This window comes from Sander vitreus, chromosome 15 (genome assembly GCF_031162955.1).
Source record: "Sander vitreus isolate 19-12246 chromosome 15, sanVit1, whole genome shotgun sequence".
NCBI classification, from domain to species: Eukaryota; Metazoa; Chordata; class Actinopteri; order Perciformes; family Percidae; genus Sander; species Sander vitreus.
In genome coordinates, this window is record NC_135869.1 from 19970067 (window position 1) to 19996527 (window position 26461).

A 26461-nucleotide genomic window follows, 5' to 3' on the forward strand; every position below is an offset into this window, starting at 1 on the left:
ATTAGCTCGCTAAAATGAATCAATTAATGCCCTTCCAAGAAAAACATTAGCCAATTTTAACTACCAACGACAACCGCAAAACCAACAAACATTAGCTAGTTACAAGTTTGCAAAGCCAGTAACGTTACCTAGCTAGCTAACCTCTTACCTCTGTTGTTTACACACCGTTACATAGCAACCGGTTAATATTAAGCTGCGTTCAAGTACGTTAAAAATGTTTCTGCTAAAATAAACATTTAACTTCAAAATATACTTGCTTGAGTTATTCATGTATGTAATAACAACACAAATCAAAAATAATGATTAGCTATCATGACACAAGATTGTGTGTTGTTTTCTTTTGGTTAAACTTTTTTTTAAAGCGCAGTGTAGGCTCTAGTCTAACCAGTCAATAGTTAGTCTATGTATCTTTGTATTCTAGCTATATTTCAGAGGATGAATGCTTGAATTCATTTTTTTTTATCGTTGTTTGTGTATTTCCGTGCATTTATATATAATTATGGAGCGTTATGAAGTAACATTTATGTTTATATGTATTACAAATGTTTAACATAACATAACATAGCTTCCGTTGCTTAATATGACTGACATTGATTCCATCCATACGTATTTAACTATCGGGCCATTTGACCAATAGCATTACTCTGTGGGCGGGGCTCTGTAGTACCGCCTCTGGGCCTCAGCCTCATTATTCCCGAGCGGATTGTTTGTTGTCAAAATGGAGTTCTTACTTGGAAATCCGTACAGCACTCCCGTTGGCCAATGCATAGGTACGTTAGCGCTGCAATTATTCATTACAAATGTAATATTTAATCTACCATACACAATGTGAGCGTGGACAAAGATTTTGTGTTTTACTACTGGGGTTTACGGTACGAAAATAGCGAGCTAGCAAGCATCATCATCGCAGCAAACGTCATTTTACGTTACTTGGAATGAGCTTTCAGCTAATGTTATCCAACTCACCTACCTAACATAGTCAGTTGTAATCCAAGTACCGTTACATTAAACGGAAAATCATTCTGCATGTGTATAACTTTAGACAATGCAATGCAGTTTTCAAGATTATGAATGACAGTGAATGGCATGGACAGTGTAGTGACATGGCTTAAAAGTGGCTTGCAGAGCCAAGGTAAATTTCAATATTTCCTTAGTTCCTGAACAATAGTTGACCACACTGCTTGGTCCGCCTGGTTGGTTTTAGTTTTAAATCTCAAGGCTCTGTGTTGTGGTGCTTATTCGTCTTGCAGAGGAGAAGATCTAGGGCGTGAGGCCTACCACATCCTTTTGGTTGCATTCTCTCTTTGCATCTTTCTGGTTGTTTGCAACACTGCTCAGAGATAAACAACTTCTGACCCAGAACAAACATCATTACTGTTCTGTTCCTTTTTATATAGAGAACACCATCTTTGGTTCTAGATCCTAAGTCTTTTCTACCTTGACTTGGCTCTAATTGCATTTACCCTAAAGAGTTTTCAATTGATTTTGAATGCCAGCTCCTTAGTGCACTGGATAGAAACAGTTTAGAGAAAGGACATCTATAGGAGTTAGAGGGCCTTTGAATTGTCCTCTAGCCTGTGTGAGTGTTGCCCACCCACTGGTCAGCTGCTTTGTGCCTGCCATGTCATCCAAGACGGCCCTCAGCTACCAACTGTGAGCATCGTCTCAAACATTTTGCTCTACGGAGGTCCTTCTAGGTCATTCCGTGGGCTGTATGCAGCACGTCTTGGATTTCCCCATTTCACAAAGATGGCTGAATCTCCAGCCTGATCTCTCCGATTGAGTTGCTGCACTGTGTTGAGTTGTACAGCCAGCTGTCTGTTTGTTTAGCTGCTGTACACCACAGCAGAAGGGCAAAGGATCAGCTTACCTGAAACAATGAGAGAGAGAAATCAACAGAACAGATGCTGAGGGATGCATTGTGTGGAACTTTATAGACCTTTTTTATTTCCTGAGTGACTGAGAAGGTGGTGGAGGGGTTAGAGGTGGTGAATGAATGACTTTTTTTTTTTTTTTTTCATGCTGCAGCTTCATGTTCAAGGCACTTTGCCCGCTTTTCTCCACCGGTTTCTCCACCTCTTTTTCCTGAAGGGAAACATATTGGTCAGAGGCTCAGGCTATGAAGCAATGCAGTCACTCAGTGAGTCGTTTTGGTAATGCAGTACTTCATTCACAGATTTCGACCGATTGAAACAAAATACATTTTAATGCACCAGTAATAAATGGATGGAGAAAATAAATAAAAGAAAAAGGAGCCTACCCTGTTTATAATGAAGCACTTTTTGTATGGGAATCTGTCAAGCTTTGTAGGTAGCATAGGTCAGTTTGCCATGTCATCTTTTTATACAACTGACTATTTTCATTTGCAGAATATCCTACAAAAATGAAAAGTCTAAACTTAAAGGTACACTGTGTAGGAATTTCTCCCATCTAGCGGTGAATCATTTGACGAGAAAAAGTGCCTCTGAATGCTGGTTAATTCTAGGGGTGGGAATCCCCAGAGGCCTCACGATACGATATCATCACGATACTGACAACAACATGATACAATACTATTGTGATTTTAAACATATTGCAATATTCTGTGATATACTGCAATTTATTACCTTTTTTTTCCCCAACTTCAAATTTTTCCCAATTTCAATTAATGTCCCCAAAAGGAAACTTTGTCAACATCTGTTTTATCTAAAAACAGATGTTGTCATCTCACTTCAATTTTATTGCTGCAAAATGGGATTGTCAAGCAGACAAACTGACCAACGCATATATAATAAAAGATCGATACTTGGTGTCTGTGTATCGCTACAGTATTGCCACGGAAAATATCGCGATACCATGCTGTATCGATTCCCCCACCCCTAGTTAATTCTATGTTAAAAAGCTCTGTACATATAACCAGAATTGGGAGCCATTTTCAATATTTAGGCGACCAGCTTTGCCTAGCAGCTGTTGTCAAACTTCTGCTATTGCTGAGCTACATAGAGGAGGAACAAGTGAGCAAATACAAGGACAAGTGGAACATTTGTAGAGAAAAGAAGAGTCTTTAAAAAAGGACAAAGAGTGGGCCAGAGAGTGACAGAGATGTGTGGCTTTGTTGGCAGAGCATGGCACAGCCTGCCACCGTTAAAGCCATGTGATCGACTGGCTTCACTGGTGGGGTGTCGATTTCCAGGACTGGGGGAATTGACACACCACCATGAATGATGCACTCCAAGCCAGCAGGCGTTTCACTTCATTAGCAAAGCTCTGATTGTTCAGTGGCATTCCAGCTTATGGAGAGATCAGATTTTCTTTTTTCTTCTCTTCTGCCACCCATGCTCTGTCCTGTCTTCTTCTTGACCTGGCAATCCACTTGAGGAGATTACATGGAATATCCCAGTGGCAGTAGCTGGTTAATTCCTCCAAACCTATGCTTTATGTGCATATTTTTATGTGCAATGTGTTTTTAAATGCTGCTCATGTTGTAATTCACTTTTATACTCTCTATTTTTGTAGATAAGTGTTTGTAGGTGTGACTCAGAAAAGGAAAAATGAGCTAATTAGCTAAATAAGATGCCAGTCTCTCTGTGCTTGCTCAGTCTGTTACAAGTTGATTAGAGAGAGAGATGGTAGAGCATTAATAAATCATGGCTGTCAGGCTTGTCCAATGTTGAGCCTCCCAAAAGGAAGGCAACACGGCCCAGTGAGAGGCTCTTGGCCTGGGCATGACACCTGCTCGGGGCCTCTGGGTTTCTGGTAGACAAGCTCCTCCTGTCCAAGCTCAAGAATCGTCTAATGACAATCTATTGAGTGTCAGTCACAGGAACTCGGTCTCGGCTCACTTCGTTAGAAAACATTTTTCTGTTTCAATGTGAAATTCACCCCAGACGACTGCGATCCTGATAGATATCAGCTTTCACTGACATGATGGATGGATTCTGGGGACGGGAGAGGAAGGGGGAGACAGAGCGATGAACGCAGTGATGACTGCAATTCCACTTCATCACTCTAGCTTCTCACAGTCTGGATGACACTATGTTCTGGCTGTAGCCGGAATGCTATAAAATGGTAGGGTGGAGTTTGAAAACCTGTTTGGCTTCTGTTTTTTAGCTGTTTTACCAGTTATGACTGAGTGCACAGCTGCATCACACCCACAACCAGCTTCACTTTCCTCCAAGATGTTCGCTTTCTTCTTTCCAGTTGACTGTTTGGTTCATGTAGGTAATAAATGAGAGTTGGGGGCATCGGAGCAGCAGGTGGTGGATGATATTTTATAGCACATGAGCGTTTCTTGCGAGACTTGGAGATAACGATGTTGAGAAAACTATAACATTCGGGTGATGCTTTAAGTTCTGATCCTTGCACGTTCTGTTCATTTTGCACTAAAGTTCCTAATCAAATGAGAAACCAGTAGTTACTTTTCATTTGTCAAGTATTTAATTCACACAGGAGTATATACAATATGCTTTACCATGTGGTTATTTCATATAGATTATTTATTTATTGAATTACCAGAAAGAAAACATGCTATATCAGGATATAGTTCATATCGTTATGAAGATATGAAATTGCTTATATTGGGATAGAAGATTTTGGCCATATCACCCAGCTCCATAAGCAAGACCCTGAAAACATGTTCTCTCAGTCACCTTTATACCATTAATGATGGGATCCAACATGAACACAGTATTTTTCTACCAAAGTTAGAGAAGTGTTGGTTATTTCACAAGAGATTTTCTGTCTTTTTTTTTTTTTCATCTCTCTGCTTAGCTCACTGGTTTGAAATGGGTGGGGGCTCTGTTAAAAAAAAAAAAAAAGTGTTTTCACTAGGGTTGCACGATTCAGAAAATGTCACGATTTTGATATCGATTTCTAGGCTCAAGATTCGATTCAAAAATGATTCTGGATTAAAAAAAAACATTCACAGTATGTAAATGTAGTAACTTTTCCCATATGATTTCAGTAGACATACAATAAAAATAAAATAAAATAAATATATATATATATATATATATATATATATATATATATATATATATATATATATATGTATATATATATATATATATATATATTTTTTATATTTATTTTTAGGGTCACTGGTGGTACCCCTAAATGAAACAAAATGTAGAGGCAAAAATTAAGGGACACAGTTTTTTTTCTTTTAAAGCTATAACCTTATATAAAAATAAATATTCTTTTAAACTTGTGTTTTTCTCCAGAGAGGGCCACAGATGGAGGCCTACAGAATGAGGACTGGACCCTCAACATGGAGATCTGTGATATAGTAAACGAGACGGACGAGGGGTGAGCTGCTACACGTTCTAGAAGTTAATCATTGATGGGTTATAATTTACTTAATCAAAGTTCTGTAGGGAAAAGATGTGTGGTCCCTGAATTGGTCAGTTCCACAACTTAATGGATCTTTCATTGTTTGTCACACTAGCTGACTGCGTGACTCAAGCAAATAATACACTGACTACCACTGTGTGCTTCACCAACATACACCAACCCACAGAAAGCCTTTTGTTTTCTGGAGGTATCACTGACTAAATGAATGAAATGCTTATGTCAGTCTCCTGCATTAAAACATGTCTTAGCATTCATAAGACACCGTGTAGATTCTGCATCTTATGTGAGAGCACAAGTCACAACAAAAAACATAAATTCTGTCTTCTCCAGAATTCAAAAATGTTGTTTCTTTTTATCACACCATAACAGATCCAGATCAGGTTTTGCATTTCAGCATTTAATGGTGAGCTAAAACATGAATGTACAATAAAACATATAGTTCTGCACTTTTATACCTTTCTTCCAAAACACTATTGAGTTCGGTTGTGGTTATATATCCTAGAAAACATGTTTTAGTTCATCTACAGTAGGGCAGTACCGTTTTGTAGCCTAAATAAATGTAATAGTCAAAGTTAGTTTTTTTTTTTTTTCTTTCAGGAAGAATATTGAATTTTTCCATTTTTCCCTCAGCACTTTCCCTTTTCTCTTTTGTCCCCTGCTTTTCACATTCTTCATGCCTACACACACACTCATTGTCTTGGCATGCAACATGGTGCCCCTCTCTGTCACAACCACACACAACCACACACAACCACACACACAACCACACACAGAGAGGGAGTTCAGTTTCACAGAATGTCTTGTCTTCAAGATGTTTCAGCGAGTTAGACGATGTCTGGTTAACTCTGGAGGTTCAGGAAATTCTGCAACTGAAGTTTTGTTTTTGTTAACACATGCTACTGGGTGCTGAAACAAGATGCAGTATAGCAAAACGGATGCACCATCCAAAAACGAAACGGAAGGCAACTGTAACACTGAATCAGCATCGCACACATGCAAGGTGCTGTTCGAGGAAGCTATATATCAGACTTTATGCGGCATCTCCATCCATTTCTATCTATTTCAGTTCCCTCGCTCAATAAATGTACCGTAGCTCATGAAGGAGTTCATAAAAGCTTATTACGTCTCATCTGCAGTGAAGAGACGGGCAGCCAACCTGAAGTCTTTACGCATAGACAGCTTTGATCTTGCCTTGGGAGAAAACAGTCACTCAGAAAGAACAGAGAAACAGATGGTGTGACGGCGCTTCTCTGTCTTAGTCAAACAGTTATGCTGACAGACTGACTGGCATCTGTTATTGTGGCACAGAAAATAATTGATTCCAACAAAGGCAAAGATGTTATGCCTACTCTCAGCTGGGGTGCTTTATCCAGCTGTGTCTTCTCTGCGTTTTCCCTCTAGGCCAAAAGATGCCATGCGGGCACTGAAGAAGAGACTTGGTGGCAACAAGAACTACAGAGAAGTGATGCTGGCACTAACGGTGAGAACCTGCTACTTTTAGCTTCTTTTTTTTAATTTTTTTTTTTTAATTTTTTTTTAATTGTAAAACTAGCATCAATTTCCCTAGACACATCAGTAGGAATTGAATGACAAAATGGCTTTTACCCTTGCAACATTTTGTGATGGTTTGATTTTCAGTAAGCCCTGTCCGATTTGTTGCTGTTTCTCAGTGTGTAGGCCACATTAAAGGATTGCACCATGCAAAAACTTAACCTCTCCAGACCGTGTCATTTTATTCCACTATGTCTCTCCTCATGCCTACTGTCAGGGATGTTTGTTTTTCTGTCTGATTTTGCTTATCTTTCATTTTGTTCATAGCAGCCTTGCTGATTGAGCTGTGTTCATATCCACCCACATCGTTTATAGCTCTGCTAGTTAAAAGCCCCTCTGTGTAATGAAAGCATCCTGACTGAGAAGTCTTTCTTTTCTCAGCTGCCTCTCACAAACTTTCCTGCTTTCCAGTTTTTTATTTATTTGCCAGGCAGGCTTGTGTCTCTCTTTTAATCGTCTCCTTCTCTGCAGGTATTGGAGACATGTGTAAAGAACTGCGGTCACAGGTTTCATATCCAGGTGGCCAACAGAGATTTCATCGATGGTGTCTTGGTCAAAATCATCTCCCCCAAAAACAATCCTCCAACCATCGTACAAGACAAAGTGCTGTCGCTCATACAGGTATTGGGGCTTTTTGTGTTAGTGCTGTATTTAGTTTCTGTTTTTACTGACTACTCCAGAGGGCTTAATTCTCAAATAAGCCACATTTCCACTGCAAAATTGTGTGATATAATGTGTATATATAAACTTAATGAAATCAGGTTGTTAAATGATTTGATCATTGGTCCTCCTCAGTGTGATGGTAACAGTCAGCTTTGTCAATGGCATCAAGTAGGTCAGTGGTAGTCTCTGGGAAGCCAGGTGGGCACCGCATGTTCCACTTCCCAGGTGTTGCACCACAGACTGCAGCCTCCGGTGCTATTGTGTTACCTGAGGTCACCTCGGCCAACAGGTGGTGTTCTCTGTCTCTCGTTCCTCTGTGCTCTGATTATTTATAGGGATTTGTTGAAGGTTACTCCTCTTTTATACGCCTTTTTTCTGTCCTTTGCTCGGTCTGTTAACCGCATCAGTTTGTGTCTGGGAGGATCCCTGTCACCCATGACACACATTTTTGAAACACTCCCCTCCTGACAGAAGGCTGCAGTCCATCTGGACCAAAACTTCACACCACAAGAACAGTTTCTTCCTGACTGCACTGGCCTTCGTCAACAAGGCCTGGGACCCCCACTGACAGACTCTGACAAACTCAACCACAGTCACTGCACGTTACATTAACACACATCCTGGACTATTATCCCTGGCTATTGCACATATATACTGTGCAATAACTTTTGCACATTCCCTGATGAATATTTTTGCACACCCTGCACAAACCATACAGCCCTCCTTCTTTCTAAAATGGTTCTATTGTACATTTGTTTTAGTATTATTTACATACTTGTTATTGTTGTATATCTACACCAAAGCAACACATTTATTAATTTTCTTTTTTAAGGATTTGCACACATGACAGGATTATAAACCGCTTTGTACTGATATTGTGATGTAATATCACTAATTATTATTATTTATTTTATTTTTTTATTGTACGTCTGTGTGTGTGTGTGTGTGTGTGTGATTGTGTGTCAGGCCTGGGCTGATGCCTTCAGGAGTAGCCCCGATCTAACTGGTGTGGTCCATATTTATGAGGAACTGAAGAGGAAAGGCATTGAGTTCCCAATGGCAGACCTGGATGCATTGTCTCCCATCCACACACCACAGAGGGTGAGAGGAAAGAAATACACGTACAGCACTAACACGTATGTATATTCACACAGCAACGTCCTTGGGGGTATATTTTTTTTCTTCCAGGTTACACCAGAGGTGGACCCAGCCATGATCAAGTACCTAGCCCCTGCCTCACCTGCCGCTGGGAGTCCTAAACCTACCCCAACCCCGACCCCAACCCTGACCCCAACCCTGACCCCTGCCTCTGCCACACCGGTCTCCCACATGCCCAGCCCCATCACAGCAACCCCTGAACAGGTGAGCCCCATCACAGCAACCCCTGAACAGGTGAGCCCCATCACAGCAACCCCTGAACAGGTGAGGGGCATCGACAGCAACCTTCGACCAATGAAATTAACTTTCTGCTGCACTAATTGCTCGTAAAAGTGAAACTTCATTCTTTTATACAGCCCATTTCACCAGAATAAAGCAGGTTGATCCAGAGTTTAGCAGTTAAATTGTGAAGTGCATAGATTAAAGCAGATTACAAGATTTTAGCTGGATATCATGACTAACTCAACCGACTGCCTTCGAGAACATCTGCAGCACTGTGCTGATACTGAATAAGCCCTGAGTTTGTCGAAATGACTTTTGACCTTCTGTGCTTTCAGATCGCCCGGCTGCGCAGTGAGCTGGACGTAGTTAGAGGAAACACCAAAGTGATGTCAGAGATGCTAACGGAGATGGTCCCTGGGCAGGAAGATGCCTCTGACCTGGAACTGCTTCAGGTTAGAGGCACATGAATATATTAAGAGGTCTATTTCATCAATGATGTGCCTGACATGACTTTATATTTTTCATCATACTTATGGAAATAAATCTGACTTTGTGTGTGTTTTTAAGGTGTATTGTAGATTTTAAGTTAATGTGGTTTTGAAGACTATTTTGAGAAAGCAAATCTGATCTTTTTATGAATGGGTCTGTCTAAAGATCATATTAGCATCCCTACTCAGTTGAGCTATAAATTAATATCAGCTCAACTGTTTTACTATATGAATTCCCACGCACTGTAAAAGATGTTAACTCAGAAAGCAAAAAGCTTTCCATTGTGGCACATCAGTGGTAAAGTGTTGGAATCGTTTACAGCCACCAGGGGGAGTAGTGTCTTTAGTTTTCAGAGGAAACGCTCAACTCGCCCACTACTTATCAAGAACCAGTTGGCTGGGGGGAAATTCCTGAAATTAACAATTAGCCAGTGGTATAGAAACTCATGCAGAGTTTAATCTCCACAGGCCAAATCCACTCAGGTATTTGTGTCAGCTGCAAGGATCTGGCCCCGTGCTAAAGATGCCTGTGCCAGTTGAAATGGTTATGTGGTAACTTTTCTGACTTTTTTTTTCTTTCTTTTTCCAGCTGCTAAAGAAAAAGCATTGACAGAGTATTTACACAGTTGAGCAAATATTTCTGACTTGCTCAACATTTGATTCCTTGTAAATATATATATATATATATACATCCAGTATATTTTAGACAATGCCGTATAATATTGTATATGTCTGACAAAATGATTTGGCTTTCTATAGCTCACTCTTTCTCCCTCTCCCTGTGCTTCTTTTTCTATCTATTCATATATCAATACATGTGATTAATCTGGTGATGTGCCAATCTATTAAGGAGCTGAACAGAACATGCAGGGCTATGCAGCAGAGAGTGGTTGAGCTGATTTCACGCGTCTCTAATGAAGAAGTGACCGAGGAACTGCTACATGTCAATGACGACCTAAACAACATTTTCCTTCGATATGAGAGGTACGGTCAATTAAACCATAAGTCAGGCTTGATTTTTATGGCACAACAAGGACTGACACGAAAATGCTTGTTTTTGTTAGGGCGCCGTTAACAGAACTTTGTTTAGTAATCTTTAAATTATCTTTGACGTTAATACGACTTTTTACCTGTCCGTAACAGTGTAACATACAGTAACTAGATGTTTTTGCCAGCCCAATGTGTAAGATCAAGACTTGGTCCAACATATTTTCATGGATAAATAATTGGTTCTCGTTAGAACTTTGTTGTTTTGCCAAACTGTATTTCAATTTATGATTTTAAAGCCGAGGCTCCAGCTGTGTTTATACCCAAGCTTTCCAATGAAGAATCACATTTTTGAGAAAACGTGCTTAACACAGATTGAACACACTTTTTGCAAGTTCAAACACCACAAAGTTACAGAGCTCGTACGAAGACTCATTCCTTTTAAACATTCTGCGGCTTCAAACTGGTAAAATGTCTCTTTCGTGAGGTTTCTGAAGATGAAAAGATGTGTAAGCATCTAAACCTCATAAAGCTTGTGATAAAACATTCATAGGTTTTTGTGCTGCTCGCAGGTACGAGAGGTACCGGTCGGGTAGAGCCGCACAGAACAACGGGGTGAGTACCATCAACAGAAAGTCAGCGTTCAAAGAGCAGAAATCAAACACCCCAATTCTCTCTTGGGATTGCTTGTTTTGTATTTGCTTTTTGCATGTTTTCAGAATCTTTCAATTCTTTTTTTTTTTACATTTTATTACATCTGCATTTACATCGCCTGTGGCAGTTTGTCTAAAATGAAGGATACTATTAGGGATGTTTCTAACAAATCTGTTCACATTGCCAATGTTGTGCTTGTTTTACCGTTTTAGTATCTGAATTAATCATTACTATTTATAATAGCATACACAATCCACTGCTGCATTAATATTTAATACAAGTGGATTGCATTTTTTTTTTTAGCTTTATCAAAACTGGAAGAGCAAAAACATAACTAGTCCCAATCTTCTATTTAGAGTGTACATTTGCCAGTATCAGTGATTCGCCAGAGGGTTGGGGCATCTCTCTCTACATCCCACATAGCTGTTTGTGTTTGCATTCTGTTGATCTTTCTGTGTGCTCTGTCTGTTTGTGTTGTGGCCAGCTGATGGAGGCAAGTATAATGCCAGTACCAGGTTCAATCCTAGCCAGTGTGCTGGGATTGAAAGGGAGGGATGAATGTTAACACGTCTGCTATATGGAGCTCATGCTTAGTCTCATCAGTACCACTGTATGAAGCTAGATGCTGTCGTGCAAAGCGAAAAGGCCGTAACTCAATTTTGGTCGTTATTGGACAAATATCTTGAGTCAATTTTATTGTTTTGGGAATCGTGTGTTGTCTTTGCCGTAACTTCAAAAGCCGTACAGAAGCCAAGGCAGAATACCATAACATCAGTTACGGTTCTTTGTCTTTGTTTCATGGCACTTCAGAATGCTCAAATTGAGTTAAGGTACTCTGTAAATGTGATGCCCGCGCTCCACACACACACACACACACACACACACACACACACACAGCAGAGGACGACGCTGACACGCAGCACATGTACCTGACTGGGAAAGATACCACTACGCCCATTACTGTAAGTAGGCTACAATAAAAACCTAAAAGTAAATGCGTATCAATACCCACTCGCCTGTTCCCAGGCTTACAAATCTAGGAAGCGATATATTTCTATCTGATCTGTCTGGGCAGTCCACTCTCGTCCACCGCACTGTTTACACAAACAGAAGCTCTACTCTACTGTAAATGGCAAATTTTGACAAACGAGCTAAAACAAAAGCTGTCGGTTTGTAGTCTAACTGTTTATCTTCATTTGCCACAAATCTTGAAATATAGACAAATTCTTGTAAACTTAACTGCTGGCTAAACTAACCATCCTCTCTGCTGGAGCATCTATGGATGTATTATAAGACCAAAACAAACCAACGTGGCTACTTAATATGCACGTGAATGACGCCATCTTTATGTTCAAGTCTTCATTCTTGATGATGATGATGCTGGTTGTATTCTGGCCCTAGGGAAAATGTAATGGATGACCCCTGACCTAGGACTGGGTATTAATTAAGTACATTTGCACAATGATATGGTATTAGGCCTAGGCCCAATTTGTTAGGATATGGCATTGATGAAAATATGATGGTATACACTCACTGACCACAATATTAGGAATACCAGTTGTACCATAAAATAGGATGAGAAATAGTATTGTTTTATTACAATTCTATACAACAATATTGAATAGGGTAATAAAATACAGTAGGTGCTAATGCTATGTGAGTTGAAAAGCCACTTTGTGACCTTCAAATTCAAATGAATTACTTCTCATTTACATTATTTTATATTTATGTTTATATTATACTAAGCATAATTGTGCCATGATGACTAGATTTTATGTAGATGTCATCATTAACATCATGACCTGATTTGATTTAGTGATCAGCAACCAAGTGAGTGATAAAATGGAAGTTAATGCCTTTTGCCTTAGCATAACCCCTTATAATCTTGTAGATAATGCAAAGGCAAAGTACAGTAACTTCCGAATAAGGGTCAAAGGTTAAGTTTGAGTTTAAGCTGTTTATGTAGATAAATAACTTAATTAAAAAAACAAAGTATTGCCAAATTTCCAATATCCTGCCTACCACTCATTTGGCTGGACAACAAAATAAGTTTAAAGTCATTTTTCTCATTTCTACACTCTGGCGAGTTAAGGTCTTTTGGCTTTGTAGGGCAGTATAGTATGTCCTTCCCTCCCCTCCTTCTTGTCTTCTGTCTCACACATCTGAAATCTTGTCCACCTGTTTATTTAAACCTCAGTATTGTTCCTGTGCATAGTCTCCAATCCACAACTACTGACCCTCAATGTTGTCTCAAATAACATAAATAGTAAATACTGTAGACTTTCAGTAGGTACAAAGTATCCTCTCTGTATACAAAGTTTGTAATCTAATTTCTTCAACAAACGTATATGCTTCCTTCATTTGCTGGCAAAACCTCAAAAGCGCTGCATATTTACGTTTACATGCATTCATAATTGTTGACGGCCATCTCTCTTTTCCTCTCCCTGTCCGCTTTCAGATGTTGAATGAGGCCACAGAGGACAACCTGATAGACCTGGGCCCGGGCTCCCCTGCTGTGGTCTCGCCCAGGATCAGCTCCAGCCCTCCAGCCCACTTCACCGTGGGGGCCACTGCCTCCCCAGCCCATAACCCCACTACAGCCTCGCTATCATCTGCACTAGCTGTTATTGGTAAGAACAAAAGGGTGTCAAGTGTATTTTCCAGTGTGGAGGAAAAGGTGGTGCTCCAACTATCATACACATACACTCTCTCTCTCTCATCAAAGTTTTAACATCCCTCCTCCCCAGTCTCTGCAGACCTTGGAGAAGCAGCAGAGTGTAAGACAGGCTCATAATCTAGCTGCTTATAGGAAATGAGCCCAGCAACATAACTCATTGCTCAACACTCTTCCCTACCAGTGCTAGCTCCCCTGTTGCTCTCTAAAAAGGTCGGTGCATGCTATAATACTCTGGTTAAAGCTTAGATATATTGCTGTTCTGAATATTTTTTCATAGTTGGCTACATTTCTACAGAGAGGGGGGGAAAAAAGCATCATTCCCATGTTTTGTAGGAAAAGGGTTGATGAGGCAGTTTTCATGTCGGTCTTGGACTACGATGATGTGATTTATAGACACGCATCATCTTCAACTCTTAAATCTCTAAACTCAGTCTATCACTCTGCCTTGAGATTCATAACCGGTCATGTCTATGGTACACATCATTGTATTTTATATGAAAGTGTTGTGTGGTCTTCTCTCCAACAAAGATGTGACACTCACTGGTATCTCTTTATCCACAAGGCTCTTATTTAAATACTACCATACTACCTTACAGAACTTCTCTGTTCCTCGGGGGGACATTATCAGACTCGCTCTGCTGACTGGCCTTTGCTACATGTTCCACCAGCTCGGTCTGAACTTGGAAAAACTGCTTTTAACTTTAGTGTACCTGACTCCTGGAATAAATTACATCACTTGCTTAAAATCAACTCACTTGTGCCTTTTGGACACACAACCAGATTTTAAAATCTGGTTTTAAACCTGCAAACTTTTACTTGTACTTGCTTTACATAATTGTACTTCCTTTTGCATCCTTATTATCCTAATTTATTTATCAGATCATTTTTTCAATTTTTCAAGTTTTATCGTCTTTCTATTTTTCTTATGATGGTTTCGCTTCTTTTCAGTGTTGTTTTGTCTTTTGTAATTTGACTCGATGACATTGTAAATGATGGTCGCCCCTCCATGATCTCTCGAGTATAAGTAAAGGTTGAATGAATAATCCGCCATCTCTACTTTCTCCGTCCTCCTTGCTCTCCCCCTATCTGCTGTCCTCTCTCTCCAGATGTAGCTTCAGACAGCGTGAGCGGTACTCTGTCCTCTCTACCAGTCCGCAACCAGGATGACTTTGACATGTTTGCCCAGACCAGGACCAGCTCTCTGGCTGATCAGCGCAAAAAGTAGGTCTAGATTTCATTTTACTTCTGGGGCAGCCCAGAGCCTCTCATGCTATTATTCAGGGTGTCATTTGTTTTAATTAAATGGCTATTCATAACCACCTTTTTAATATTTAAGTAAAATCCACCCATGGGCACTTTTACACTGTTTGTTCCCCGATGTTCACTGTGTACAAGGTTGTTTTTTTTTTCCCCCGTGATAACGTTTAACTTTTTGATGTGCCCAATGTCTCTGCTCTCACTACATCTTCCTATGTGAATTATTCCCTCATGCATTTACTATAATGGCTTTAGAATACCTCCAGGGAATGGATTAATTAATCTATCTTAATTAATCTGGTATTTTCTTTTCTAAGAACCTGTTGCCTTCAGCTGTAAATTGAGGTTTTTAGGTGGAGTGAACAAAAGTGATAAAGTAAAGGCAATTTACCTGGAGAGAAGAATGTGTAAAGTGAGCTTTTCTCTTCCTTACTGCGTCTGCATTATTGTCTATTTAGGCCGCTTTCTTTCCTGTAGAAATTGCTTCGCAAGTACTATGGATTTGTTACTGTTCTTGATGAATGTTGTAAAATTGCAAAAGGGTGTTTTCATTGGGCATGAAGTAAACTTTTTTGACTTTTTTTTGACTTTTGTGATTTTTAAATCCACCTGCCACAGTGACTTTTTACCAGCCGTTGCCTCCATAAAGGTGAAAAACAGGAATTGCTGTGTCTCTATGATCCTATCCTGTCCTATTCTTGGTAGCCTCGTGGACATTGCGCCGTCATCACGTGCTGTAGTAGGGGGGCCCTCCTTGATAATCCTGCATAGGGGCCCGTATCAAATATGAACATATCTGTCATTGTCAGTGGCTTGTTGATGTTTACATTGTTAGTTAATTTCCTATCCTGGGCTGGGACACACATTCATACGGTTTAATAAAGTACTTATTGGACTTTAACTTATCATTGCACTTACAATAACGAGCGTAGCTGTCCTCAATTTAGGTCATCCTGTACATCTCATCTGTGTTTTTTCCTGCATCCACCGTGTGCGATTGTGTGTTTGTGTGTGTGCGCGTCAGTCGCGGGGAAACGGAGCAACAGCCCCGCCCGCTGCAGAGAGCCGACAGTATTGAAACAGCAGCCGCTGACTTTAGAGTGAAAAATTGTTGCAGCGTACATTGATGTTAAAATGTATACAGGTTGACAGGACGGTCTGAAATGTGTTCCATGGTCTTTCGCTGTACGTTTTGTTGGTAAATGTGAGATGTTCGAGTCACACACACGTCTCGTCTTCATAACAGAAATGAGGAAATTAATTTTACCCGTTCTCACTCCCGCTTGGTCAGCGGCTGCACGTGGGACTGCTGCAATGTGGCAGGTAGATTGACAGTGTTACCCGCCAATTGCAAAATTCACCCGCATTTGGCAGGGTGTTAATTCCATGCCCTGATTGGGTTGTTTGATGGCTCAGGGGTCTGGATCATATAACAGCAATATCCCTGATGGCCAGAGACTCTCTCCCTCTTTCTGTCTTTCTCCTCTGTGCTGTGTTATAAAGGCAATATGGCCAGAAATAATATGAAAACTCTCTTCAAACATCTTTCATAATGTTGACATTCGACCAGATATTCATGGGAATAAAATATATTGTAGTATAATCAAAATGGGTGAGCATTGCTTGGTATTGTTACTGTTTTGTGACACTGTTAAAAAACGTATCCATCTTAAATATGTTGTTTATGTTTTTGTGCGCAGTGTAAAGTACGAGGACCCTCAGACTCTGGGCGGCCTGGCCTCAGCTTTGGATGTGAGACAACAGAACACAGGAGGGGTGAGTACACTGATGCATGTAGTTTGATACAGCTTTTATTTATTTATATATATATATTTATTTATAGATATAGATATATATAGATAGATAGAGGTGGGTACTGTGTTATTTACTGGCAGACGAGTTTTTCCTTTACCAGTCTGTCTTTCCCACTGTATGTTCTACAGTGACATTTGTTCTGTGTGCAGTGACTTGAACTTTGATCACAAGAAAAGGGCATAGGTTTGTGTATTGACTATTGCTATTACTGAATAGCTAAAACATAAATGTCTTGCAATGTGGTAACTGTGCAAGTGTTAAGCATGCCTAAGTACACAAAATATTATATATTATAATTATATTATAATATTTAAGTATTAGTTCTAGCAGTTGTGTTTTTCTTACAAAACATGGATTCATGGATTTTTCATTCTTTAAACCAGATATCAGTACTTTCTTAACCTTTGTGCCTCATTTTAAAACAGTTGCTTTAGATGACAAAAATGTCTGCATCAAAAAACTGCTATAAAATGATCTATTCATTTTATTTTCCCCTTTCACTGAGTTAAATCTTTTAACCAACTTCTGGTCATCAATACCAAATATTCTTTCATTTTCAGAATGTTTACCCTTTAAATGCCAGTTTGTTTACATTACATAATGCCACTGTTGTTTTTATGAAAAAAAACTCAAAAACACAGAATTTGAATTATTTTCTGTATACTAAATGCTAGTTTTTTTTTGTTTGTTTTTTTCACAGTCTGGGATATGTCAATGATTAGCAACAACATTGATTTTGACGAATTGCTTCAAACACTGCAGTTCTCCATAAAACAGCAGCAATAACCCTAATGGAAACTAACATGTATTTGCCCCATATAGCAAACATGCGAAAATGACTCAATCTGATGGAAAATAATAAAAAGCCAGGGCTTTAAATTGAAAGCCTTTATATAATAGAATGCATGATGTTATGCTGTAATGGCCGGGGGATCAAAAGTTATGGTTTTAATGGGTTGCAATGGAGACATGTTTGTCCTTAAGGGTCTGAGTGTGTATTTTGGCTACACGGCTTATTACAGACGTATTATAGGAGCTGAGATGGAACTTCTAAATTTAGAAAAAAAAATAACTCTTACCATTGCCACAATGTATGCCATATGCACTAACACAGCCAACATGATCGAAAAAAATTTAAACTTAAAAAGCTAAAAATATCCCTAGTGAGGCACAAGGGTTAATTACAACGGAGCATTAGGACCACATCAAGGGGTCGGAAATTCAAAATGTCAAGAATAAAGTCGAAATGGCGAGAATGAAGTCAAAATACTATTTCAAGAATAAAGTAAAAATGTCAAGAATAAAGTCAACATGACGAGAATAAAGTTGAACTACCATTTCGAGAATAATGTCGAGATTAAAGTTGAAATGACGAGAATAAATTCACCTCCTTTATCCCTTAATCACATTAGAGCGACTGTCCGCCATGCCAGCTGCCATGTAGGCAGCATCACAGATATGGGTTACATCCTTGGAGTGCCGCGCTCGCCTGAGCTTCACTCCTTAGGATCAAACAATTAGATCAATTGTCTTATTGTGTCTTGTGATACAACATATCCTCTCTGTATTGCGCGTAGGTGTAACCATGGATACCCTTGCATCTGTCCATTACAAGCTATTTCAGTTTGCAGGAATACGGCCACCTCTTCCAAGTTTGACGCAATTTTCGGCACAATCTCTTCGAAGTCCTAATCCTTATCACCATACTGTGTTCATGCGCTAAAAGAGAAAGAAGTTCCTTGTTATTAAAACCGATTCTGAAGTATAATTTCACGAGTTCATATAGGCCTTCACAAGGCATTTTGTAGAAGACTATAGGTAAAGTTAGTAGTTTGGTTTATTCTCAAAAGTCCGACTTGATTCTTGAAATATCAAGTTTTTTCTCGTCATGTCGACTTTATTCTCGACCTTTCGATTTTATTCTTGAAATGCAAAATAAATTAAAAAAATCTTCCTCCTTAATGTTCTTCCCCTTGATGTGGCCCTAATGCTCCGTCGTAGTTAATTAAGGTTTCTGTGTATTTAAATAAAATTCCAACATCAGTTTGTAGAGAAAATCAAGCTAAGATTTTTGTAGTCATTCTTCCTGTCCGAGCACACAGACATTTCTGAAACCTGAACTGTAATACACCCATGCAGACACACACACACACACACACACACACACACACACACACACACACACACACACACACACACACACACACACAGCAGCGATTGTGCATACCATCTCTCTTTTTTTTTTTTTTAAGTTACCTCAGGTGCCCTATGCCTCGACTGTACTTTTACTTTAAGGAGTTCAAAGTCTTTTTTTCCCCTTTTGTTTTCCTCATTTTCATCTTTATGGAATGAACCTTTCACGGTTTTCTTACATTCTCCCCTCTGTTTCTCTCTCTTTAAATGATAGCCATCTCTTGCATATTTGACTTCTCCTCTGTCTCTCTCTCTGCACTGTGTGCTATGCTGTGGTGGGGCCTGCTACCTTTCTTCTCTTGTGTAAGGTGTTGTTCTGTTGTTGATTCAGCTGAGGTTAAAAGGGGATGATAACCCAGCAGATCAGGAGCTGCCCATAGACAGCTGGCTTATTACCCAAGGAATGGTGAGGACTCTATCCTCAATGTGTCCTCCCACCCCTCCCTTGTGTCCACCGTCATCCCTGCTCTCAACTTCCTGCATCATCTATAACACTCATGTGCTGCTCTCATTTTCAGCCTCATCTCACTGCTCTTTACTGGAATGCTTGAAATAAGCCCATACCAGCAAACATATTCCCCCTAAGAACATCCACTTCCATTCCATACAGATGTTGGGCAATATGACGATACCTAAAGACATGCTGATTTTGCTGAGGTAGCCATCTCTTTAATATCTTTTTTTATTGGTTGTATTAGGCCATTGCAGGCAATCTTGCAAATCAATAAACAGGACTTGATTTGTTAAGTATTAAGTAGGGCTGTCAAACGATAAAATGTTCTTAATTGCGATTAATCGTTGAATTTCTAGAGTTAATCGCATGTTTTATCACATGATTAAAATTCTATTATTTTGCATTCAGAACTGTTTTTAAGTACATATTAACAATAGAAAGCCATTCTTACCAGTGGATCTTGATTGGGAATCAAATGAATGCAACGAAAGTGACTTTATGAACTTGATTTTAAGATTTGTATTTGTTTATTATATATTTAATCTAGTCACACATTTGAATTTAACAACAACTTTGAATGCACCACAAGGCTTTAATCCAGCTACTAGCTAGCGGTAGGCTAACGTTAGCTGCTGTCGAGTGTAGTGTTAACTAGCGTCATGTGCAGCAATGTTTCCTGTAACGTCTGTTTCAGAGCATCAGAGAGAAGTGCAGACATATCAGTGGCACCGGAATGAGGCACCGAAATCCGCGTTGCTATTCCTGCAGCAGCAGGATGTGTTATGAGGAAGTACGGCAAAATAGTCGCCTGTTAGGCACGACGCAAAGCCGAGTGAAGTGAAAATAAATTAATAAATGGCGGCATGCGATTAATACGATTAAAACAAATTAACGCATTATGCTCGACCCTTAATCGCATCGTGTTAATGCTGACAGCCCTAGTATTAAGTATTTAATTCGCTGGATTAACCAAAAACAGACTTGTCTTATATCTATCTATCTAGGTATTTTATTGATGCAACCAGTTTATCAGTTTAATTTCCAGGAAACCGTATGTATCACTGCGGTAATATAAAATTACTTATATAGTGATATAAGATGTTATCCATATTGCCCACCTCCATTGCACTCTATTGACATGGGTGCTCTTAACACTATACCCATTACTAATGCTTCACACCTTAATGCCACGCCTTTTATGGATGGGTTAATGAGCCCGACTGGTCACCAGGAACTTACATCAGCTCCATTCATCTCTTAACAGTCACACACTGAAACAGCAGGGAAGTACAGATACTACTGCTACACAGCACGGTTAAATCAACATTGTTGAATACTGATAATATATCATCTAAGCATTACAAAAAATAAGCAAAGGGATGATGACTTGCTGTGTAGTGGAACTTATTTGTCAGTTGTCTTCTAACTGTCTCTGGATCTTAGATAATACAATAGATGTTACTAATGGCAACCTCACACGTCTCACCCTAACAAGAAATAGATCTAGTTGTAATATTTCTAACACTTTAACAATTAAGTCGATGTTATGACTGTGAATATTTCAATACAAAGGATAACACTTTGAACTTGTATCAGTGTAATTGCTGCGAGTCATGATAAGAACAGACTTCTTATTGCACACTTTTCTACAGCATTTTCTCCCCTGTTCACACAGCTGCATGCTTTTTTTTCTCTGTGAATGTTCACTGCCCCACTGCCTTGGCCTTTTATTTTGAAATGCTCCTTCGCTGCGTTAACTGATCTCACGAGGAAACCCCACTAGTGTTTTTGTAGTCTATAACCGGGTCTAAGGGCAAGCTTTTTGTTTTCTCTATTCGACTTTGATATCAGATCGACGCTACATGTGGATTTTGACTTCATCGCATAGGCAGTGAAAGGATGTGGAAGACTTTTGTGTGTGTGTGTGTGTGTGACATCGATGCATTTTCTTTCTTTTTTTTTTTTGTAAATGAAAAACATGCAAGTTACTTTCCCAATATCCCTAATTGTTACTCCTAATGGATGGACTTACAGCTTTTGAGCCAAAAAAGTGGGTTGCATTATGTCGCTGAAAAATGATTTATTTTACAGCCATATAATGCAACACATATTCCCAGAATTCCTGATTGACTGTGATCGTTTGGTTCCCACACAAACTCAAACACACACCATCCACCCTGACATGGCTTCATCACAGTCACTGCACGCCATGCAGCGTTCATGTGTGATGTGTGTGTGCGCGCATGCTCCACGTATGTGTATGCCGTGGGATTGACCTGCCTCTCGACAGTCCCTGTGCTTTCAGCTTTTCCCATCCAATCAATCTCTTAATCACGTTCAAGCGGTTTGTTAATTAACTAATGATGTGGAACAATTAACACTGCTGTGTGACATTAGTCGGCAGCTGTTAAGCCATGTCAGCACCGCAGAACTAATGAAAACGATACACAACCTGGGAACTTCCTGTTCTCATTGAAGACAGCTGAGTAGCAGATTGTTGCACATGATAAAACAATAAGAGCACAGACCTGAGAGGGGTTGAGTGTGTCGTTTGAGCAAATTTTCTTTGTGTTCTCATTTTTATTTTTAATTGTTTTAATTTTTATTTTAATCATCTTCCTCTCCAAACCTTTGGTGATTCCTATTCTTGATATTTTTAGTGTGTTTGTGTGTGTTACAATTTTTTTTCTTTTTGTTGTTTGGGTTGGGTGTCTCTGTTGTGTGGCTTTGGTGCTGCCCCGTGGTTTGTCCATGGCTTTGCTCCATAGATCCCCGTATCGCAGTCCTCTGTCATGGATGACATAGAGGAGTGGCTCTGTGCTGACGTGGTGAGACTTCTTTACCTTGATTTATATATTTTTCTCTTCTTTCTCCCTCTCTCTTCTTCCCTTGATTTTTTTCTTCTTCTTCTCATTAATAGCACATTTCATCCATCCATCTCACATAACTGGATTCATTTGATTTTAGTTTCCTTTGACGTCACATCCTTTCATTCACTATAATCTAATGAATTTCCACCAATGACTGACATATAACAGTTTACCGTGAGGTTTGACTTACAAATGCTAACACAGTGCTAATGATAGTCAAGTTGAAATGGCTGGTATGAGCTCCTTTAACATGTGCATGTGGAGGTTGTGGAGTCGGGCCCAAGAGGGCTCCTTGTGGTCTTCACCTGGGAAAAGTGTGGAAGGATGCATGATTGACAGATTCTTTGTTTGCCACTTTGTATGGATATGTCTCAGTTTGTGTGAACTTTACAGGCATTTGACTTGTATGATGTTTTTGTGCATCAGCTTATTGTGTTGCTGACTGTACACTAAGGTTTATTTCTGTCTTTTGACCGTCTCCATTGATGGTGCCAAAATGTTTATCTTCATGACTTTTTTTTTTTCTCTCGATAGAAAGGGGATGGTGCCGAGGAAGGGGTGACTAGTGAAGGTATGGACTCTGATCACAGTTGCATATGTTCCACTAACTCTAACGTGTGTGTGAAGTGTTGTTAATTTTCATCCCTTTTCGTTGATTTGTTTATTTCAGAATTCGATAAGTTCCTGGAGGAGCGAGCAAAGGCAACAGACTCTCTGCCATCTCCCCCCGGAGCTAACCTTGCTCACCCTGCTCACCCTGCTCGTGCCCCTGGTGGCTCCCACAAGAAGGCTGAGCGGACGGAGGATGCCCTCTTTGCCTTGTAGACTGTTCTCAGAGAACCTCGACCTCTCTCTTGGGGCATCTAAAGGTCCTCGCCCTAAATGATTCCTCCCAAATCCCTCCAGTCCCATTTCATTGCTGACTGCCAGTGGTGTAGCAAGTGACATTCACCTCCTTGTCATTCTCTTGCCACAGTGTTGCTCTAACATGCAGAGGTCCAACATGTTTACTGCGCACAACTGTGTTGGGTTTTACTGTGTATGGATGTATTAGTCTGTTAGTGTGGGATTTACTTCTCGCAGCCCTGCATCTCATTTGTAATGCTTCACCAAAGGAAGACAACCTAATGTGTCTGATGTGGTTTAAAAATGTGGTAAATTACTGCAAGATTAATAGAAAACGTTCACTGCAGGTCCATCCATTGAGTCAGTATGGAAGCATACAATTAGGATTATATTGTGTTGCTTTACTACATTCAGCTAATTGCTAATTTGTGCATTTATTGTTTTAACGGTTTGTTCTGTACTATGTACTAGTGTTGTGGTTATGGTCGATCCATGCAATTTTCCTTTTCTCCACAAATACTCCAGTTAGAGCTCTAGTCATGCTTTTAATACTGAGATATGTGTGGAATGGAACATGTTTTATTACCCAATTTGCCAGAAGCAGTGTGGACAAAAGACTCATGTTAGTAGGTAAATTTTGCTAACTAGGAATATAATGGTTAAATCATAGCTACTATTTATGAGTGTATGCGAGCATTCCTTTAACCAAAGGGAATAAAAAGTTAAATATCTAAAAAGCACTAGTTAGGATTCTCTGTTATGTATTTTAAATGCCTAAGGGGAAGGATCGTGCCCATGGAATATTACCCATCAGTCTTTTCACTCCTCTGAAAAGCTACGACAAGTTAGATACCCTTGAACAATTGTAAACACTTTTAGCCATTCCAAAGAATCTTAAGGCTTTAATGGCCAATAGCCCTGAACTTTACTTGTTGAAAAATAATCATGTTCACATGTTATGAGTATTAAGGGATCATGAACATTTTCCTTCCCCTTCTATATTAATGACTGTGCACTTTGAAGCAAAAACAAATCTTTATTTTGTCCTTTGTGTTTACAAGATGGTTACTATTTTTCTAGGGGATGGGAAATGATCTTTAGATTGACTTCATCTTGCACATACATTTTGTAACTGCTTAATTTTAGCGCTTGTTCACATAGAAGTGGATTGATGGACAGTTGAATTTATAATTGCTTTTAGGAATTATAAAAATGACAGATTGGGGCATTTAAATTGTCAGAATGACCTAGCGCAGGCTCCTTAATCAACTAACAGACAAAACATATAGCTAACAATATTGCACTGTTGTAAAGGATGTATTCTTATAGGTAGATCTTCACTTACTCTAATCTATGTAATCTATATACCTCAAAATACAGGAATTTTAGTTTCTGTGTCTGGTTAAATAGTAATATCCAAAAGGCAGAAAGGTTTATGTATAATTTGATCCCCTGATTGTATTTTTATAGTTAATGTAAAAAAGAAAGAAACAAGTTCGTCCAACCCTTCTCCGTTTATCTTTTTGTGGTTGAGGCAGCACATGCAATTGTACTTTCTTTGATTTGTGCAGTCAAAGACGTACTTTCATTATCTATGTATTTTCATTCTGGTATGATTCATCTGCTCCTGTTGGAGCTGCAGCCAAGCATTTCTGATTAACTGATCTCAGCAAAGTAGCTCTGACTGGAGTTTGTCTTTGGTGTACATTGGATCACACTTTGAGGCAAAAAGCATTCTTCATTCCAGCTCTTTTGCCGAGGCTCGTTGCTCTGCACTTGAATTTTCTTTTGTCTTTAAGTCCATTTAAGACCAAAAGCCTTGTCAATCATGGCATCTCAACTTGTAAAAGCCTAAGTCATGCATCAACATTACTCAGTCAGTATTGGCCTTTCACTAGAGGGAAATATTCACGATTTGTTATACTTTAACATAAATGCAATGCAATTATTTGTGACCGCATAATCAGTATGATTACACATTTAAATGTATTTTAGTTGAGGAAAATGTATGATTAATTCATGTTTAATGATGTATGGTTATATAGGTTTAATATGGTTGCCAGGTAACTGAGATAATAGCGTTAAATTTACAATCAACCATTGTTTGCTTTGAAAAACTTTTACCATGCAGGCTGAACAAAGAGGATTACTAAAAATGTAACAGGAGATCCTTTGAAAGGGAACTAATTTTCTGTTTGTATGTTACGTATCTCTGGATCTGTAACTGAGTGTATTGTGTTACTTGCTTTTATGAAGCTTAATTGCAACATGTATTCCTCTGATTATCTCAAAATGGTTAATGAATGTCTTTTAATACTGATGAAGCAGACATTAAGCTGATGTTTTGTGGACATGGAAGAGAGGCTTGATTTCTGTTGGTGGGTGTCCCATGTCTGTTTGGCTGTGCTGTCTGCTGCCATTAATAATGGTCAGATTTTTTTGTTTGACCTAATGCACGTATGTAACTGCCCAATAAAACACTAGCAATGTGTGACCTCTACCTCACAACGGTTTGTGGTTAATTTGCAATTAAGGGTTGTGTGACAATCTCCTTCTGCTGCTTCTTCATGAACATTCTGATGCAACTCGACCTCAATCTTGCACTGTACTGGCCGTTCATTGTCACATGAGCCTCTCACCCCATCCCCATCCACTATGCTTTAATATATTACTGTAGCACAACAAATGTAAACAAATCTCAACAGTTTTTTATAGACGTTTGCTTACTCCAGTTGCTTGTGGAGCATCAATGACAGGTTTTCAAAATCTATTATAAAGAGTGAACAAGACATGCACCTTTATACAAACGCACCCCATCACCAACAATATCAGGCTTGCTGACAGGATGTTAGTAATACTCCATTCCCCTTGAATTGACAACAACTGCAGTGCTACTCTGGGTCACTGACCTATTTCCCAACCATGCTTTTGTGGGGTTCCCCCTTTGTGTTAATGTGAATGTGCGTTCACATTATAGTTTTAATTTAGCTGTTGCTGATATGTAAATACAGTTGACCTTGCCCAGTTGTTTACATTACTAATAATTGAAGTGCGTTGTTTACTGGAAGACACATTATGTTACTACGTTAACTAGTATACTTGTACTGAGAGAATGGATTTGGTATAAAATAATATATTTCTTTGGCAAATATTACAATTTGCATCCATAGACTGTATAACATCGTTGCATCGTTATTTATTCTGTTAGGCCACCTGTATTACTCCAGGTTATTTCCCTTCTGCCGCTACCACTGTTCAAAGATAGAAACATATGATGTAATCACTAGTCACAGAG

General features: G+C 39.3%; 1 protein-coding gene across 6 annotated transcripts; it reads left to right on the forward strand.

Annotated features, from left to right (window-relative positions):
* Positions 1-686: 686 nt before the first annotated feature.
* Positions 687-25666, forward strand: tom1l2a (target of myb1 like 2 membrane trafficking protein a). Of its 6 annotated transcripts, XM_078269139.1 has the most exons (16): positions 687-770; positions 5202-5286; positions 6733-6811; positions 7354-7503; positions 8512-8646; positions 8734-8907; positions 9261-9377; positions 10264-10397; positions 10973-11015; positions 13513-13684; positions 14838-14952; positions 16689-16764; positions 19328-19402; positions 22219-22278; positions 22855-22891; positions 22991-25666. In XM_078269139.1, exons 1-16 carry the CDS (start codon positions 719-721, stop codon positions 23143-23145), a joined length of 1659 nt encoding a protein of 552 aa, XP_078125265.1. In that variant the 5' UTR covers positions 687-718; the 3' UTR covers positions 23146-25666. The 6 variants fall into 6 exon arrangements, with proteins under 6 accessions (XP_078125265.1, XP_078125259.1, XP_078125261.1 ...); XM_078269133.1 differs by lacking the exon at positions 19328-19402 and having other exon boundaries at positions 8734-8967; XM_078269135.1 differs by lacking the exon at positions 19328-19402.
* The last annotated feature ends 795 nt before the right edge of the window (positions 25667-26461 follow it).